The 17,826-nt window shown below is 41.5% G+C and overlaps 1 protein-coding gene across 2 annotated transcripts; it reads left to right on the forward strand.

The window, feature by feature from the left end:
* Positions 1–93: 93 nt before the first annotated feature.
* On the forward strand, positions 94–17,478 carry LOC110490562 (ADP-ribosylation factor GTPase-activating protein 3). 2 transcript variants are annotated; one of them, XM_021563986.3, is made up of 16 exons: positions 94–306; positions 1,193–1,311; positions 1,498–1,570; positions 1,854–1,985; positions 2,163–2,243; positions 2,353–2,470; positions 2,567–2,623; positions 2,776–2,822; positions 3,033–3,184; positions 3,318–3,449; positions 4,218–4,355; positions 8,833–8,997; positions 9,185–9,308; positions 11,201–11,288; positions 14,632–14,756; positions 15,145–17,478. In XM_021563986.3, exons 1-16 carry the CDS (start codon positions 238–240, stop codon positions 15,160–15,162), a joined length of 1,638 nt encoding a protein of 545 aa, XP_021419661.2. In that variant the 5' UTR covers positions 94–237; the 3' UTR covers positions 15,163–17,478. The 2 variants fall into 2 exon arrangements, with proteins under 2 accessions (XP_021419661.2, XP_036800806.2); XM_036944911.2 differs by lacking the exon at positions 94–306 and adding an exon at positions 355–601.
* The last annotated feature ends 348 nt before the right edge of the window (positions 17,479–17,826 follow it).

The following is a 17,826-nucleotide window of genomic DNA, read 5'->3' on the forward strand; positions in this document are numbered from 1 at the left end:
ATTAAACATACAGTATCAAGGATAATAGAAAGAAATGTAACTTTATTACCCAGACCTCCATGTTATGATTACGCCCATGTGTTACTGCTGACCAATCAGAGTACAGGCACAAAATGTTATCGTTCTGACGGGTGCCTTTACCCAAGACCAGCACGGAAGTATTTTTGATTCACAGAGAAACAAATTTGCTCAACGCTGCGCTTTACCTATCAGGTGAAATTAACAACAGGTGGAAAGATGTCAGAGCCCAGCAAGCAAGATATTGCTGCCATTTTCAAACGACTACGTTCCCTTTCTACGAATAAGGTGAGTGTTGATAAGCTTTCTGTCTTTAACGAGGAAGTAGCTAATGTTAGCTAGCTCCGGAGGGGAAAAAATGACACGTCGCACTGTTTTGCTGTGCAGGGGTAGATGCGTCGTAACAAACGCACATGGAAAAGCTTTGAACCACGTATGCTCATTGCACATCCTCCTGACAAAATGTTTTTGCAGTGTTGAAGAAAGAATTAGCATGAGCAGTTTAAATGGAACGATAGGACATCCTGGACAGTCACGTTCGAGCCAGCTGTCATGTGGCATAATGACAGTTGGGTCAAAGATGGTACTTTAAGAAACTGGTTGGACAGTCCACTTCGTTAGCGTCAGTGTGTTTATTGTAAATTATAGATGTTGACTCATGGACACCACAAAGATGAAAGACGTCACACAGACATAAACAATACCTTTTGGCTCATAAACTGTCGATTCCAGCTGTTTCCGTCTGCTGTTTAGGCCTGGCTACATTGAACGCGACAATGTTGCAACCGCAAGCATCGAAAAGCTGTTTTGGAAACATTGTTTCCACTATATTGCAACACTTGTAACTAGCTGGTTTAGATTTAATTTTGGTAAATTTCGGCGTTCTCTTAATGTGTGGACAAGTAGAGGCAATACAGTTTATACTAGAAACAAATAGGAAAATATAAATAGAATATACAGTATGAGGTCAATATTTTGTACTTCAGACCTCCACGCTACTGGGTTGCTTCATTATCTGTTAGTGTTTTGCTATCTATTTCGCATGCGCTCATATTTACTTGCTTATCAGTGTCCCCATAGACTTATCACTGCATGAAGGAGAGAGACAGCGAACACCTTGTCTGTATTCAAGTCTCATGTTTTCCAAAGCTGCTGAACTTCTTTCCTATTACAGGCGTGCTTTGACTGTTCGGCTAAGAATCCTAGTTGGGCCAGTATCACCTATGGAGTGTTTCTCTGTATAGACTGCTCAGGAACACACAGGTCATTAGGAGTGCACCTGTCATTCATCAGGTAAGGAACAATGAATGAAAAAACACATTTTTTTGCCTACCCCATCCTGTTCTTTCAGATTTACACTAGTGGGTAGGGGCTAGAGGTTGTTTCTGGACAGGACCATTGGCTTCACACAACACACAATTTGACACATTATGGCCCGATGGAGTGTTCAGAATCAGAACTGTGTATTGTTTGTTTCAGGTCTACAGAGCTGGACTCTAACTGGTCCTGGTACCAGCTGCGATGCATGCAGGTGGGCGGCAATGCCAGCGCGGTGAGTAAAGCCATCCATGGTGGGCACTGACCTGGTGGGCAGCCACGTCCCAACCTGCTGTGTTAAGCGCTGAGAGGGTGGTACTAGTAGTTATGTTTCTGACTGCATGAGTGGGCATTATTTCTAGAATGTATGTTGTCATGATGTCACAATAGGGCCCTGTATAATACCTGTATTGTGTATGCAATATTATAATGCAATATTCTGAAAACTATTAACAATACTTTTTTGTATTACAGAGTCTGTGTAATTCAAACCATTGTTTTCCCCCTGTGTCTCTCAGAATGCCTTCTTTGCCCAGCAAGGCTGTACGTCCAACGCCGCAAACACCAAGTACAACAGCCGAGCCGCTGTGCTCTACCGCGAGAAGATCAAGACCTCGGCCACGCAGGCCACAAGGCGCTTCGGCACTGAGGTGCCACACACATCCATCCAGACATTCCACTGGGCAAAAATGGATTTAGTCAACATTGGTTACTTGTTATACTGTCTTTAACAACATAATCATGTCGCATCAACATGGCTGATTTAAAGGAGTGTATACTTAGGTCCTTATAGATGCCAAGGAATCCTCTGTTTTGTTTCCCTGCAGTTGTGGCTGGACAGCCAGGCCCCCCTCTCTCCAACATCTCCCGTCAATAAGGAGGAGGATTTCTTCAGTATGCACGCGCAGGTGTGTGTGTGACTGTTAGTACTTATTTGTTTGAAATTGTAGAAGAGTATGGATGTGTGCATGTTGTTTACATGGTCATGTTGTTTACATACCTTGCATATTTTGGTAGGCATTCCCTGATGATCGTAGCTCTGCCCAGCCTAATATAACAAGCTCCGCCCAGATGAATCTAAGCCCCACCCCAGTAGAGGAACCCTCTACAAAAGAAACCGAGAGGGACAAAAACGGTACACCTCTACTTCAATATTTACATTTCAGAAACACACATACACTTGCATCTGTTTGTCCATGTCGTCTATGCCCTCAACTCTTTCTGTCTTCAGGTAATACAGAGGGTCCCAGTGTTGACGTGCTAAGTATGTCTCCTAAAGAAGCCTTAGGTAAGAGGACCAAGAGATTATGCCCTAGAGACTAAAGATACTCAACTTGAACCTTAAGCATTAGGAGTACATTAAATATCTGACCCTGGAACAGTAGCTCTTAGCAGCTTCTATCAACTGTATTCTAATGCCCACTGTCACTTCTCCCTTAGAGTCCTCCTCTCTTCTCAAGAAGAAACCAGCTGGGGCCAAGAAAACAGTATGTACTCTATGTTAGTGGATTAAGGAGGTAATGTTCCTCCCCACACACCTATGTGTGTTGTGCTTATGAATACGAGTGAATTTGGTGATGGTTGTGTGTGTGGGTGGAGGATTTAGTGTGAAGGGACTGTGTACATTGCTCATGGATCTTGTGGGTCAGTAGATTAGTAGACACGTATTCACGTCTGTGTCCTGTGTTTTGTCTCAGTTGGGCGCTAAGAAAGGTGGTCTTGGGGGTAAGAAGGTGAGCAAACAGAGTTTCTGTGACCTGGAGAAGAAAGCACAGGCGGTAGACAAACTCAATGAGAGAGATACAGCACCCACCACCAAGAACAGCCCCCAACCAGCAGAGGAATCCATGTGAGTCTCTCTCCAATTTAAATGGGCTTTAATTGGCCTCTCGCTCTCTCATCCACATTATCTATTATTCTCTAATCTTCACTCTGCTTATCCATTTCTCTCTCTCCACCTCTTTCTCTCTTCCTCTATCTAGTGGTGCCTCCATGAGACTGGCCTATAAGGATCTGGAGGCGCAGCAGAGGAGTAATACAGAGAAGATGAAGGGGATGGGGGAGAAGAAGAAGGAGCAGGCTGAGAGACTGGGCATGGGCTTTGGCAGCAGGAGGTGGGGGGATTGAATTGATGGTGGTGGTGGTGATAAAAGGATTAGTTTATTTCTTAACACACTTTTTACAGATGTTCTATGTAGAATAGTTTAAAGGGGTACTTTACATTGCAGGGGATAAGTCACTCATCTTCTAAAACAGGGATTCGCTAACTTTTTGCTGTGCGATCCCATTTTGATATTAAAACATTTTGGTGACCCCACCATGTAAAAAAAAAATGTATGTAATCAACTGCCAATGTTTACTTATTTAATTTGGGTTATGACAGTCTATTAGAAATCTGTCAGACAGTATTTTGACGGCTATGGTTTGAAGTGATTGAAATGCATCAAAGGTATTGGGAAGTTCAGAAGATCATCAGGCAATAATGTTGTATGGTCTTCTGTGTAGAAAAGAACATAATTGATTGTTTTTTTTCTCCCAGTCTGATTTAGTGTCTGGTCTTGTCCACTCTGTTCTAACGGCTAGTAAAGGGAAACAGTACGTGTTCCTGAGAGTTATCTTTCAGTGATGGGGTCATAGTATTTTGTAGCTTAAACGGTACTGATGTAAGTTAAAATTTCCTCTCGTGACCTCTCGTGACCCTCCTCTCGTGACCCGATGCTCAAATCGGGCGATTTCCCCACCCTAGCACACATCAGGGAAACCCTGATCTAAAATAATTCTATTATTGTTGGGACTGAAACATGTAACCATTGGAGATATTGTGGTAACAAATACTTTGATTATTTGACTCCATTCTCTCCCCCGTCTCTATCTCTCTCTAGTGGAGTGTCTCACACTGTGCTGTCAGACATGCACACTATCCAGCAGGAGAGCCCAGTGGGGTCCAAGCAGCCCACTAAGAGCCGGAGGTACACAGAGAAGGAGGAAGAGGAGACTGACGAAGGCTCCTTTACATCCAGGTCACCACACTACCTACACACTCCTGCAACGTTCCAATACTTTAGCAACGGGTCATTCCTTCTTGGAAGTAATCACTGACATGGCTAGGCTGGTCTCAGATCTCTTTCTGTTGTCTTGTAATGGGAGTTGGAAAGACATCAAGATCTGGGAAAGAAATCCATTAAAATTGAGCTCTCTGACTTCCGGCAATGGCAAAGCTTTAACAATACGCGTCTGCATAGTGTCCTCGAACTTTCAAACAATTTTAAGGCATTTTGACACGGTTTACCTTTTTGTTAATAGTGAGTTGGAAGTTAAAATATTGTATCGCCGAAGCAAAATATGCCCAATATTTCAAAGCCTCAAACGAGGCATGGAAAATTGCCCCTCTGACAGTCCTTGTTCGGCCTCGGCGGATGCTAGCTCGTAAGAAGCACCAGCATGGTTCAGAATGGAGATGGACAAGGGAATAACAAAAATCCAAGAGACACTTACTGAACGCCTCAATAAAATTGATGTGCTGGTCAATAAACTCCACGAAGACCAGAAAGTCACAAAGGGACGAGTGGAAAAAGTTAGAAAAAGACCATGCTGACCACCAGGCTCCCATCCTGGATGTCCATGAGGAAGTGAACCAAAAATACAAGAAGTTGGAAGACTCCATCTCTAAACTCGAGGAGAAATCTGAATAATTACGAAAATTTCCAAGGGCGCTCGAATTTGAGACTTCAAGATTTCCCGGAGGCCTTGAAGAGACGCAATCTTCTATCTACAGAAATGGTTCCCCGTAGGGCCCATCGCAACCTGGCCAGGTGGCTGCCTGCGCTACCCAGCAACTTTGGATCGAAACCAAGAATGGTGAGCTCACATTTGACTCAGTGAAGATGGCTGAAACATACATGAGGAAAGAACTTTCTGACTTGTTTACGTCTACTACACCCCGAGGAAATGTCTTTTGAACTTGGATACAGTGAAGGTGGGGGTGGTGTGTGAGGGTGAACTCAGGAGGATGGTGATTGTTTAACTACTAGTCCCTATTTTATATTTGAGAGATGATAGTTATCGTCTAGTAAAGGTTTTCATTTATACGTCTTTTTTCCAGACCTGCTGGGGTGCATTTGTGGTCATCGCTTTTGTCGCCGCGCGGCGCAGGTTTCAGGGCGCTTTGGCGAGTGCCGATTGGTTGACACTTGGGTGTGCGGGTAGGCTCTGTTGGTGACTGAACGCACCAGAGTTGTATTTTTATATATTTTTGTTGACATCCTCAAGTGGGGCTAAATAGTCTGGTCATTAGTTGTAATCAAATTGTATTTTGTTACTTGACTAACAATATTTTCATGCTACAAGGAACAGTCAATGTACTTCTAATTCCATATACATATTATTTAGAATTAACCTAATTTGAGCAATGCTATGCATAGCAGGTACATCTAGCTTCTTTAACTCCCTCAGTTGGGGAGGGGGATGGGTGGGTTTGTGGTAGGGTCAGGGTATTAGCTCACAAGATGTTTACTACTTTATACTTTCATTTAATTTTGTACACGTTGTGTATTTTGTTAACACACTTTTGTTTCCTTCCTTTTCCCTATTTCTTTTCTTTAAAGATGTCGGCACCTAATACAGTGCCTTGCGAAAGTATTCGGCCCCCTTGAACTTTGCGACCTTTTGCAACATTTCAGGCTTCAAACATAAAGATATAAAACTGTATTTTTTTGTGAAGAATCAACAACAAGTGGGACACAATCATGAAGTGGAACGACATTTATTGGATATTTCAAACTTTTTTAACAAATCAAAAACTGAAAAATTGGGCGTGCAAAATTATTCAGCCCCTTTACTTTCAGTGCAGCAAACTCTCTCCAGAAGTTCAGTGAGGATCTCTGAATGATCCAATGTTGACCTAAATGACTAATGATGATAAATACAATCCACCTGTGTGTAATCAAGTCTCCGTATAAATGCACCTGCACTGTGATAGTCTCAGAGGTCCGTCAAAAGCGCAGAGAGCATCATGAAGAACAAGGAACACACCAGGCAGGTCCGAGATACTGTTGTGAAGAAGTTTAAAGCCGGATTTGGATACAAAAATATTTCCCAAGCTTTAAACATCCCAAGGAGCACTGTGCAAGCGATAATATTGAAATGGAAGGAGTATCAGACCACTGCAAATCTACCAAGACCTGGCCGTCCCTCTAAACTTTCAGCTCATACAAGGAGAAGACTGATCAGAGATGCAGCCAAGAGGCCCATGATCACTCTGGATGAACTGCAAAGATCTACAGCTGAGGTGGGAGACTCTGTCCATAGGACGACAACAATCAGTCGTATATTGCACAAATCTGGCCTTTATGGAAGAGTGGCAAGAAGAAAGCCCTTTCTTAAAGATATCCATAAAAAGTGTTGTTTAAAGTTTGCTACAAGCCACCTGGGAGACACACCAAACATGTGGAAGAAGGTGATCTGCTCAGATGAAACCAAAATTGAACTTTTTGGCAACAATGCAAAACGTTATGTTTGGCGTAAAAGCAACACAGCTCATCACCCTGAACACACCATCCCCACTGTCAAACATGGTGGTGGCAGCATCATGGTTTGGGCCTGCTTTTCTTCAGCAGGGACAGGGAAGATGGTTAAAATTGATGGGAAGATGGATGGCGTCAAATACAGGACCATTCTGGAAGAACCTGATGGAGTCTGCAAAAGACCTGAGACTGGGACGGAGATTTGTCTTCCAACAAGACAATGATCCAAAACATAAAGCAAAATCTACAATGGAATGGTTCAAAAATAAACATATCCAGGTGTTAGAATGGCCAAGTCAAAGTCCAGACCTGAATCTGTGGAAAGAACTGAAAACTGCTGTTCACAAATGCTCTCCATCCAACCTCACTGAGCTCGAGCTGTTTTGCAAGGAGGAATGGGAAAACATTTCAGTCTCTCGATGTGCAAAACTGATAGAGACATACCCCAAGCGACTTACAGCTGTAATCGCAGCAAAAGGTGGCGCTACAAAGTATTAACTTAAGGGGGCTGAATAATTTTGCACGCCCAATTTTTCAGTTTTTGATTTGTTAAAAAAGTTTGAAACATCCAATAAATGTCGTTCCACTTCATGATTGTGTCCCACTTGTTGTTGATTCTTCACAAAAAAATACAGTTTTATATCTTTATGTTTGAAGCCTGAAATGTGGCAAAAGGTCGCAAAGTTCAAGGGGGCCGAATACTTTTGCAAGGCACTGTATATGGATTGAAGTCTGAAAACAAACAGAAGGGCTTAGATCTATAGATGAACAAGCACCTTTCTATAATAACCCCATCTTACCCAAAGCCCTGAGAGATGGTATTACATTTTCTTGGTTCAACAAAGGAATGAAAACATTTGGTGATCTCTATAGAGAAGGTGAACTACTGTCCTTTCAACAACTGCCATCACATTTTCAGTTACCTCAAACTCATTTCTTCAAGTACCTACAGGTTAGACATTACATTGCCACTCAGCAGGGAGGTAGGGTTCAGCCCATGAGTAAATCTATAACTGATAAACTGTGGCTGGGGAGGAAAGGGGTAAAATGTTTAATTTACTACATGTACTCTGGTCTTCAAGCTCTGTTGGGGAACGATGAACCTCTGAAAGCTTGCATGAAGTGGCATGATGACCTTGGTCTCATTGAGGATGAGAAATGGGGAAAGCTCTTTTTAGATGCTCAGCATCTTTCATTTAACCCAAGGCACAAGTTAATGCAATTCAATATTTTACGTAGGGTCTACTTTACACCAGTGAGACTGTAGAAGGTCAATTCCAAGTATTCCAAATGTTGCACTTATGCATATGTTTTTGTTCTGCCCTGAACTAAGAAATTATTGGAAAGACATTCAGGTCTTATCACAGGTCACTAATATGACGGTACCACTAGAGCCTTCCCTTATACTTTTTTGGAGATGATTCTCTTCTACCAGTTAATATTTGTAGCAAAACCAGATTCATTAAATTGGCAGTCATTGCAGCCAATAAATGCACAGCTATTATATGGAAGAGTGACACTCCACCAAGCAAGCGGATAGTTCTTTCAGCCACATCTTCCTATATTCCATCAGAAAAAATAACATTTATGTAATAAATCCTTTGAATTTACTGATGTCTGGGGGACTTTCAGAAGTTTCTAGAGATCATGCCTCATTACTACTTTCTTCATTAATGTATTGCTTTTGTGTTGGATAATTTATTTTCTAGCATGGAATGTGAAGGTCATTCTGTTTCTTTTTTCTTGTTGATAATCAGTGAAGCTAATACCGGGGGAGGGAGGGGTGTGTTTCTGTGTTGGGGAGGGTTTTGCACAATGTGCCCCCATGTAGCATGGTGTTTTGTGTAGCTGGAAGGAATAACGGGGGATTAATTGTGTCACATTTTGATTGTTAAATTGTAAAAAGAAATGCTAATATATTGTAAAAAAAAAAACAACAACAATTGAGCTCTCTTTTCCATATGAAACCCATCAGGATGTCGATGACCAGTTCAATGACCAAGTTTGATGACCCGACAGAATCCTCTGACAAGTTCTTCTCCAATTGGAGCGAGACGGGGGAGTCTGGCTGGAGGAAAGAGAGCAGGAAGCCAGAGCCAGACTTCTACCTGAGCACTAAGAGTTCCTCACAGGAGGACAGGTACTATATGACTGTTTGATTTCCAGGGATGAAAATACAGAGATGCATGTGAAAAAGTAACATTTTATTTTGGCCGTATAAGTCCCCTGAGCCACACTTTCTTTTTTACATTTTTTTAAATGTCTTTTCTATTTTAAGTTTCTCACTGCAGTTGTCCCTGAATACACCCTCCCTCTCTCACACACAGGACCGCAGCCCGGCGGAAAGCAGACCCAGTCCCTGTCTCAGACTCAGGCGATGCCCGCAAGAAGTTTGGGGACGTCAAGGCCATCTCCTCTGACATGTACTTTGGCAAGCAGGATGACTCTGAGGTAGGCACACTGTCATGGGACACACGTACAGTACCTGTCAAAAGTTTGGACATATCTACTCATTCCAGGGTTTTTCTTTATTTTTTAAAATGTTCTACATTGTAGAATAATAGTGAAGACCTCAACTATGAAATAACACATATGGAATCATGTAGTAACCACAAGTGTTAAAAAAAAAACTTTTTTATATTTGAGGTTCTTCAAGGTAACCACCCTTTGCCTTGATGACAGCTTCGCACATGCTTGGCATTCTCTCAACCAGCTTCATGAGGTAGTTAACTGGAATGCATTTAAATTAACAGGTGTGCCGTGTTAAAATGTAATTTGTGGAATTTCTTTCCTTAATGAGTTTGAGCCAATCAGTTGTGTTGTGACAAAGTAGGGGTGGTATACAGAAGATAGCCCTATTTGGTAAAAGACCAAGTCCATATTATTACAAGAACAGCTCAAATGAGTGAAGAGAAACTACAGTACATTACTTTAAGAAATGAAGGTCAGTCAATGTGGAAAATTTCAAGAACTTTGAAAGTTTCTTCAAGTGCAGTCTCAAAAACCATCAAGCGTTATGATGAAACTGGCTCTCATGAGGACCACCATAGGAAAGGAATATCCAGTTAACTCTGCTGCAGAGGATAGATTTATAAGAGTTAACAGCCTCAGATTGCAGCCCAAATAAATACTTCAGAGTTCAAGTAACACACATCTCAAAGTCAACTGTTCAGGCCTTCATGGTCAAATTGCTGCAAAGAAACAATGGACAATAGACAAGTGGCATTCTATCATTTTAGTCTGAGTCCAAATTTGAGATTTTTTGTTCCAACCGCCGTGTCTTTGTGAGTAGGTGAACGGATGATCTCCGCATGTGTGGTTCCCACCGTGAAGAGTGGGGGTGCTTTGCTGGTGACACGGTCTGTGATTTTATTTAGAATTCAAGGTACACTTAATCAGCATGGCTACCACAGCATTCTGCAGCGATACGCCATCCCATCTGGTTTGCGCTTGGTGGGACTGTCATTTGTTTTTCTAAGGACAATGACTCGGCATACCTCCAGGCTGTGTAAGGGCTATTTAACCAAGAAAGAGAGTGATGGAGTGCTGCATCAGATTACTTGGCCTCCACAATCACCCAACCTCAACCCAACTGAGATGGTTCGGGATGAGTTGGACCGCAGAGTGAAGGAAATGCAGCCAACAAGTGCTCGGCATATGTGGGAACTCCTTCAAGACTGTTGGAAAAGCATTCCAGGTGAAACTGGTTGAGAGAATGCCAAGAGTGTGTAAAGCAGTCATCAAGGCAAAGGGTGGCGACTTTGAAGAATCTAACATATAAAGTATCTTTTGATTTAACACTTTTTTGGTTACTACATGATTCCTTCCGTATGTGTTATTTCTTAGTTTTTGCTATTCTACAATCTAGAAAATTACTAGAAACAAAAAAAACTTGAATGAGTAGGTGTTCTAAAACTATTGACCAGTAGTGAATAGATTCAAAAATTGATTCGTAATGACAAATTATTTGGGTCTATAATTATGTTGTACTGATGTTCCTACCTTTTTGATCTAATTGACTGCCAGTATCAAATGTCTGCCAGTGTTGACTGTTCTGGTTAAAGTTTTATGCTAGGCTGTGATGTCCTACAAGCCTCTCAGGCTAGTGTATACAGTTAATTTGGTGCTGTGGAATTCATATGTCTTTCTCAGAGAAGACTGTTAGACATTTTCTATGCTTCTGTTCTGGCTGTTTCCCCCTGTTGCAACATTGCTTTTTGATTGATTATTATCTATAACTGCTGTCCCTATTACAGTAATACCCCTATGTGTAGTATGCTCATTGTTTAGTATCAAGTATGTCATTTGAAGTATAAAGTATTAATATGGTTGTTTCAATGCAGTATGAGGCGAAGACTCGCCTGGAGAGGTTCTCTGGAAGCAACTCCATCAGCTCAGCTGACCTGTTTGATGACCCAAAGAAACAGATGGGTAGGGAAGCCAACTAGTGGATACTTAACCATTTCATACAGGGCATTCGGGAAAGTATTCAGACACCTTGTCTTTTCCCACATTTTGTTACGTTACAGCCTTATTCTAAAAGGGATTCAATAGTTTTTCCCCTTGTCAATCTACGCACAATACCCCATAATGACAAAGCAAAAACAGGTTTTTAGAAATGTTTGTAAATTGTATTAATCTAAATATTGACATCACATTTACATAAGTATTCAGACCCTTTATTCAGTACTTTGTTGAAGCACCTTTGGCAGTGATTACAGCCACAAGTCTTCTTGGGTATGACACTATATTCTTGGCACACCTGTATTTGGGGAGTTTTTCCCCATTTCTTCTTTGCAGATCCTCTCAAGCTCTGTCAGGTTGGACGAGGAGCGTCACTGCACAGCTTTTTCAAGTGTCTCCAGAGATGTTAGATTGGGTTGAAGTCTGGGCTCTGGCTGGACCACTCAAGGACGTTCAGAGACTTGTCCCAAAGCCACTTCTGTGTTGTCTTGGCTGTGTGCTTAGGGTCGTTGTCCTGTTGGAAGGTGAACCTTTACCCCAGTCTGAAGTCCTGAGCACTCTGTAGCAGGTTTTCATCTGCACTTTGCGCCATTCATCTTTGCCTCATCCTGACTAGTCTCCCAGGCCCTGCTGCTGAAAAACATCACGATGCTGCAACCACCATGCTTCACTGTAGGGATGGTGCCAGGTTTCCTCCAGATGTGACGATTGGCATTCAGGCCAAAGAGTTCAATATTGGTTTCATCAGACCAGAGAATCTTGTTTCTCATTGTCTGAGAGTAGATGCCTGTTGTCAAACTCCAAGCGGGCTGTCATGTACCTTTTTTTTTTTACTGAGTGGTGGCTTCCGTCTGGCCACTACCATAAAGGCCTGATTGGTGGAGTGCTGTCAAACGTTTTGGGTAGACTTCCACAAGCTTCCCACAATAATTTGGGTGAATTTTGTAACTGAGTCAGGTTTGTAGGCCTCTTTGCTCGCACACGCTTTTTCAGTTCTGCCCACAAATGTTCTATTTGATTGAGGTCAGGGCTTTGTGATTGCCACTCCAATACCATGACTTTGTTGTCCTTAAGCCATTTTGCCACAACTTTAGATGTTTGCTAGGGGTCATAATCCATTTGGAAGACTCATTTGTGACCAAGCTTTAAATTCCTGACTGATGTCTTGAGATGTTGCTTCAATATATCCACAATTTTCCATCTTCATGATGCCATCTATTTTGTGAAGTGCACTAGTCCCTCCTGCAGCAAAGCACCCCCCACAACATGATCCTGCCACCCCTGTGCTTCACGGTTGGGATGGTGTTCTTCAGGCTTGCAAGCATCCCCTTTTTTCCTCCAAACATAACGATGGTCATTATGGCCAAACAGTTCTATTTTTGTTTCATCAGACCAGAGGACATTTCTCCATGTGCAGTTCTAAACCATAGTCTGGCTTTTTTATGGTGGTTTTGGAGTAGCGGCTTCCTTGCTGAGCGGCCTTTCAGGTTATGTCGATATAGGACTTTTGTACTTGTTTCCTCCAGCATCTTCACAAGGTCCTTTGCTGCTGTTCTGGGATTGATTTGTTCTTTTCGCACCAAAGTACGTTCATCTCTACGAGACAAAGTGTCTCCTCCCTGAGCGATATGACGGCTGCGTGGTCCCATGGTGTTAATACTTGCGCACTAATGTTTGTACAGATGAACGTGGTACCTTCAGGCGTTTGGCAATTGCTCCCAAGGATGAAACAGACTTGTGGAGGTCTACCATTTCTTTCTGAGGTCTTGGCTGATTTCTTTTGATTTTCCCATGATGTCAAGCAAAGAGGCACTGAGTTTGAAGGTAGGCCTTGAAATAATCCACAGATACACATTCAATTGACTCAAATGATGTAAATTAGCCTATCAGAAGCTTCTAAAGCCATGACATAATTTTCTGGAATTTTCCAAACTGTTTAAAGGCAGTGAATTTAGTGTATGTAAACTTCTGACCCACTGGAATTGAGATGCAATGGGTTATAAATTAAATAATCTGTCTGTAAAAAATGGTTGGAATAATTACTTGTGTCATGCACAAAGTAGATATCCTAACCAACTTGACAAAACTGTAGTTTTTTTAACAAGAAATTTGTGGAGTGGTAAAAAACGAGTTTTAATGACTCCAACCTAACACGGAACCCAAACCGGCTGCTACTGTACACCATCGTGCATAAATGTGTTTTGTCCCCCCCACACCAAACGCGGTCACGACACACAGGTTAAAATATCAAACAAACTGAACCAATTATATTCATTTGGGGACAGGTCAAAAAGCATTAAACATTTATGGGTAGTTAGCTTGCACTCGCTAGCTAATTTGTCCTATTTAGCTAGCTTGCTGTTGAGATCTAATTTGTCCTGGGGATATTAACATTGAGTTATTTTACCTGAAATGCACAAGGTCCTCTACTCTGACTGTTTTATGTGGATTAATTGGCAATGAGTCCAGATCTAAATCCCATTAACTTGTGGAGAGATCTGAAAACAGCAGTTAGGAGAAGGCAGTTATTTTGACCAAAGGCTGTGCTACCAAATATCAAGTCTAGGGTGTCAATCATTTTGTCAATGTAATTTCTTACATTTAAATGGATATTAAGTTCTGAATCAAAAACAAATGTTCTGTAATATTAACAGTGAAATAAAGAATTGTGGAGACCAAATACTTTGTTCAATTTCTTGAGTTACTTGGAAAAAAGTGCAAGGGTGACTATTTTTGGCCATGACTGTAGACAGGTGTGCCTTTCCAAATCATGGCAAATCAATAGAATTGACTCCAAGAAACATCTCAAGGATGGTCATTGAAAACAACAGGATGCACCTGAGCTCAATTTCATGTCTTCATAGTCTGAATAGTTATTTAAATCGGGTATTTGTTATTTTAATACATTTGCAAACATTTCGAAAAACCTGTAGATTGATTAAAAAAAAATCAATTTTAGAATAACGCTGTAACGTAACAAAGTGGAAAATGTCAAGGTGTCTGAATACTTTGAGTGCACTGCATATCACACTTTCAAGTATACAATTGAACCATTTTATATCACTTAATCAAGTGAACACCAGGGCCCATATTCACAAACATCTGAGTAGGATCAGTTTTGCCTTTCAGATCATATTGAATTAGATGGGGGATCTGATCCTAGATCAGCACTCCTAGTCAGTGAGACTTTATTAATCCAGGCACTGCATGTGTACGCCTCCACAATTTAAACACCAGAAGAAGGATTATTATAAAGCAACTGTCACCACTGATGTTACTAACCATCTCTCTCTCTCCGGTCCCCATGCAGCCAGCTCATATCGTCTGACCAGCATGCTGCCCAGTGCTCCAGACATGTCCCAGCTGAAGCTGGGGGTCCGCTCTGCGGCCGGGAGGCTGTCCGTCATGGCCAGCGGAGTAGTCACGTCCCTTCAGGTTTGTGGTTCAGATGGCCCTGTTGGTTGGAGCTTGGTGCTAGCAGCAGATTGACTCCCCCATGGGCCACATACTGAAGTGAATGTGTTATGGGGACTGTAAGCCGTAAGGCAATTTCAACACAGTAAGAACTTGAGCTTCTTTATATCATCATTATTCCAATTGGAAATCCATTTTCTTGATTTAATTACTATGTAAGTGCACAGTAACAACAATATCAGTGACTATTTCGTCAAAGGCATGCTAGATACAACATACTAGTTACCAAACCACATTGTGTATAAGGGCAACTTTAAGGTTACCTAATTCTACAGCGTCAACACTCCGACAACTGGTACACGGTGTAAGCAGTAGGTTCTTACGTTGTTGTGTATCTCATTTGTTTCAGGACCACTACAGTGCCTGAGTCCAGTGTGTGTACCTGTGTTATGACACACACACACACACACACAACCTGTTAGGTCCCCTGGGTATTGGAGGCGATGAACATCCTTACGAGCAATGGACAAGTTCAGCCGTACAGGAGAGGGAGAGATATGGACGGAGAGAGCGAATTAGCGACATTGTGTAGGCCAGAACATTAGGCTGTAGCTATGTGTGTGTGTGTGTGTATATAGCAGCTATTTGAATAAAGGATGAATTATCTACATTGGAGTTATGTCGAAACAACATCCTCTATGAGGTAGATGTATGAAGAACACTTATTTACACAGCTTCTTATTTAATCTGTCCAGGCCTTTGGTTTTGATATTTACATCAATGGTATTCAAAATAAAATTGTATCATCCATTATGGTTCTAATTGAGGGTGACTTAGGTTTTGGGTTCCTTTTCCCCTGTGCAATTGTTATTGAATCATGTCATCTTGGTCACCTTGGTTTTTATGTAGCTATTTGCAATGAAGACATGTGTTTTTCTACATGTGGTATGTAAATAATTTAGTTAATATGATGGGCATTGTTTTAATTACCTGCCAAATGCAGGGAGATGTTGCCATGTAGGACACATGTCTTAAATTTTAGGGTGCCTTCAAACCAAAATGCCTGCGACGCGTTGTGCGTGTGCCGATTCACTGAATGTGTGTTTGGAGGTATGGTGAAGTGGAGAACATTCGAGGTGGGAGAAACATTATTTTACATTGGTTGACAGACCTCTAGTCAGGAATGGGTGCAACAAAATGTCCCCATCTCATCTGTTGGACAGTGTAAGTCTGCCATTTCATTCACTTCTATCCACCTGTACACTGCTCTCTGAAAAAAAGGTGTCTGCTGTGCTTTTGAAGCATTGTTTGCATTGGTTTGAAAGTGCCCTTAGTCTTGGAAGTGTACTTACGTCTGTCACTCATTTATGTCACTTGACTGAAGGACCAAATACTCAACCTGATTTCTTTGTGTTGTGTGTGTGTAGACACACTAGTCGGATACGGTCCTGTACAGTGTAGCATGATCTGGTCTGCCTCTCAGCAGCCAAACATATTCTCCATATTACTATTGACTACTCCCTTCATTCATCTGAACTGATAGCATCTTAATGTTCTGTCCCAGTACTCTCAAAGGCTGAGTTTATACAGGCAGCACAATTCTGATCTTTTTCTTCTCACTAATAGGTCTTTTGACCAATCAAGTCAGCTTTTTAAAAAGATCTGGTGTGAAAAGATCTGTGTAAAAAAAAACAGAATTGGGCTGCCTGTCTAAACGCAGGCAAATAACCAATTCTATTTTCTGTGACCACATTAGTTCGTGAGAGGAACACAGGACACCCATCCAATTATTGTACTGTTCTGTGGCTATGAAGGAAAAGAGATAAGGAAAGGAACTCATGCAAAAGAAATGGGACGTGGCCCTCTGTGATCAAGGACCCATTGGCTGCCCTCCCTAGAGCCTGACTCATTTCAACAACAGTTGTACTATGTGTTTAGTGAAGGGTAACCTCTAACCCTTTGCTGAGCAGATTCATTGTATATTACCTCTGTGAACTGTGTACCTTGCAGAGACTATTTAGGGTGTTTAGAGTATATTTTCACACTGGGTATATGTGGGTTATATTTTGGGTGTTTATGTGTAGTGTGGTTTTGTTTTTTTGAGGGGATTGGCTAGAACTCTTTAACTGGACGTTGCCAGAAGTATTTCTGGCTACCTAGTATCACCTACCGAACTCTCATTTAATGCATATTTTTCTAATTTTGATCCTTACTAATTCGAACTCTTGAGTTGAGATTTAACACTGAAGTGAAATATATTTAAGATGCAACGTTACCCATTTGAATCTGGGTTTTGTATAGTGTGTAATTCAGTGACCAACCAGGGCTTTTGTTCATTCTCTTTCTACTGTAATCCAAAGAATTAGGATACATGTGCACATGCCCTAAAAATTTCAATTATGGGAAGAGAGAGTTTTTGTGTATTTGTATTAGAACCTGCAAGTAAAAGAAATTGCTACTTGAATGTACATCTATAGAACAGTACCTGAAGCATTGCATTAGTTTCCAAATGACTGTTTACCAACAAATACATCTATGGACATGAGCTCTTTAGAGATCCATTCAATTTGTGTAATCAAGGTGTGTATCATTGTTAGCTGCTGTGTATTAGAAACTTTGCTTCAGAATAAAAATTATACTGCACTTGCATGTCCTCAGTGGCAGACTTACCATTAGGCAACTCAGGCAGTTGCCTGGGCCTTGTAAACTTGTCATGATTCTGTTTAATAAAACATTTATGTTATCTTGCCTTTCTGCTCGTGAGAAACCTCCGATGTGCGCAATTTAGCGGTTGTGACAAACTGAGCGTTTTCAGTTTTTATCCTGCGAATTTGGCTCCAGCTTTTGAACAGTTGGGGCTATAAGCCAAGGCTCTCAGGAACGTGTACCTGTCTTCTGTTTCGCTCTACAACGCTCGCAAGCTGCGCAGGACACGTTAGAAGGTACGGTGACAAAACCGCAATTGAAAACAATGCAGATATTTTATCCTACACAATTATTTCCTGATTATCTTCCCTGATGTTCTACCGAACTTTCCAATACCTTTCTGATGCATTTCACTCACCTTAGATGCAAGTAATTTGACATTTTC

The sequence above is a fragment of the Oncorhynchus mykiss genome, chromosome 15 (assembly GCF_057628025.1).
Source record: "Oncorhynchus mykiss isolate SJ-2025 chromosome 15, ASM5762802v1, whole genome shotgun sequence".
Classification (NCBI taxonomy): Eukaryota; Metazoa; Chordata; class Actinopteri; order Salmoniformes; family Salmonidae; genus Oncorhynchus; species Oncorhynchus mykiss.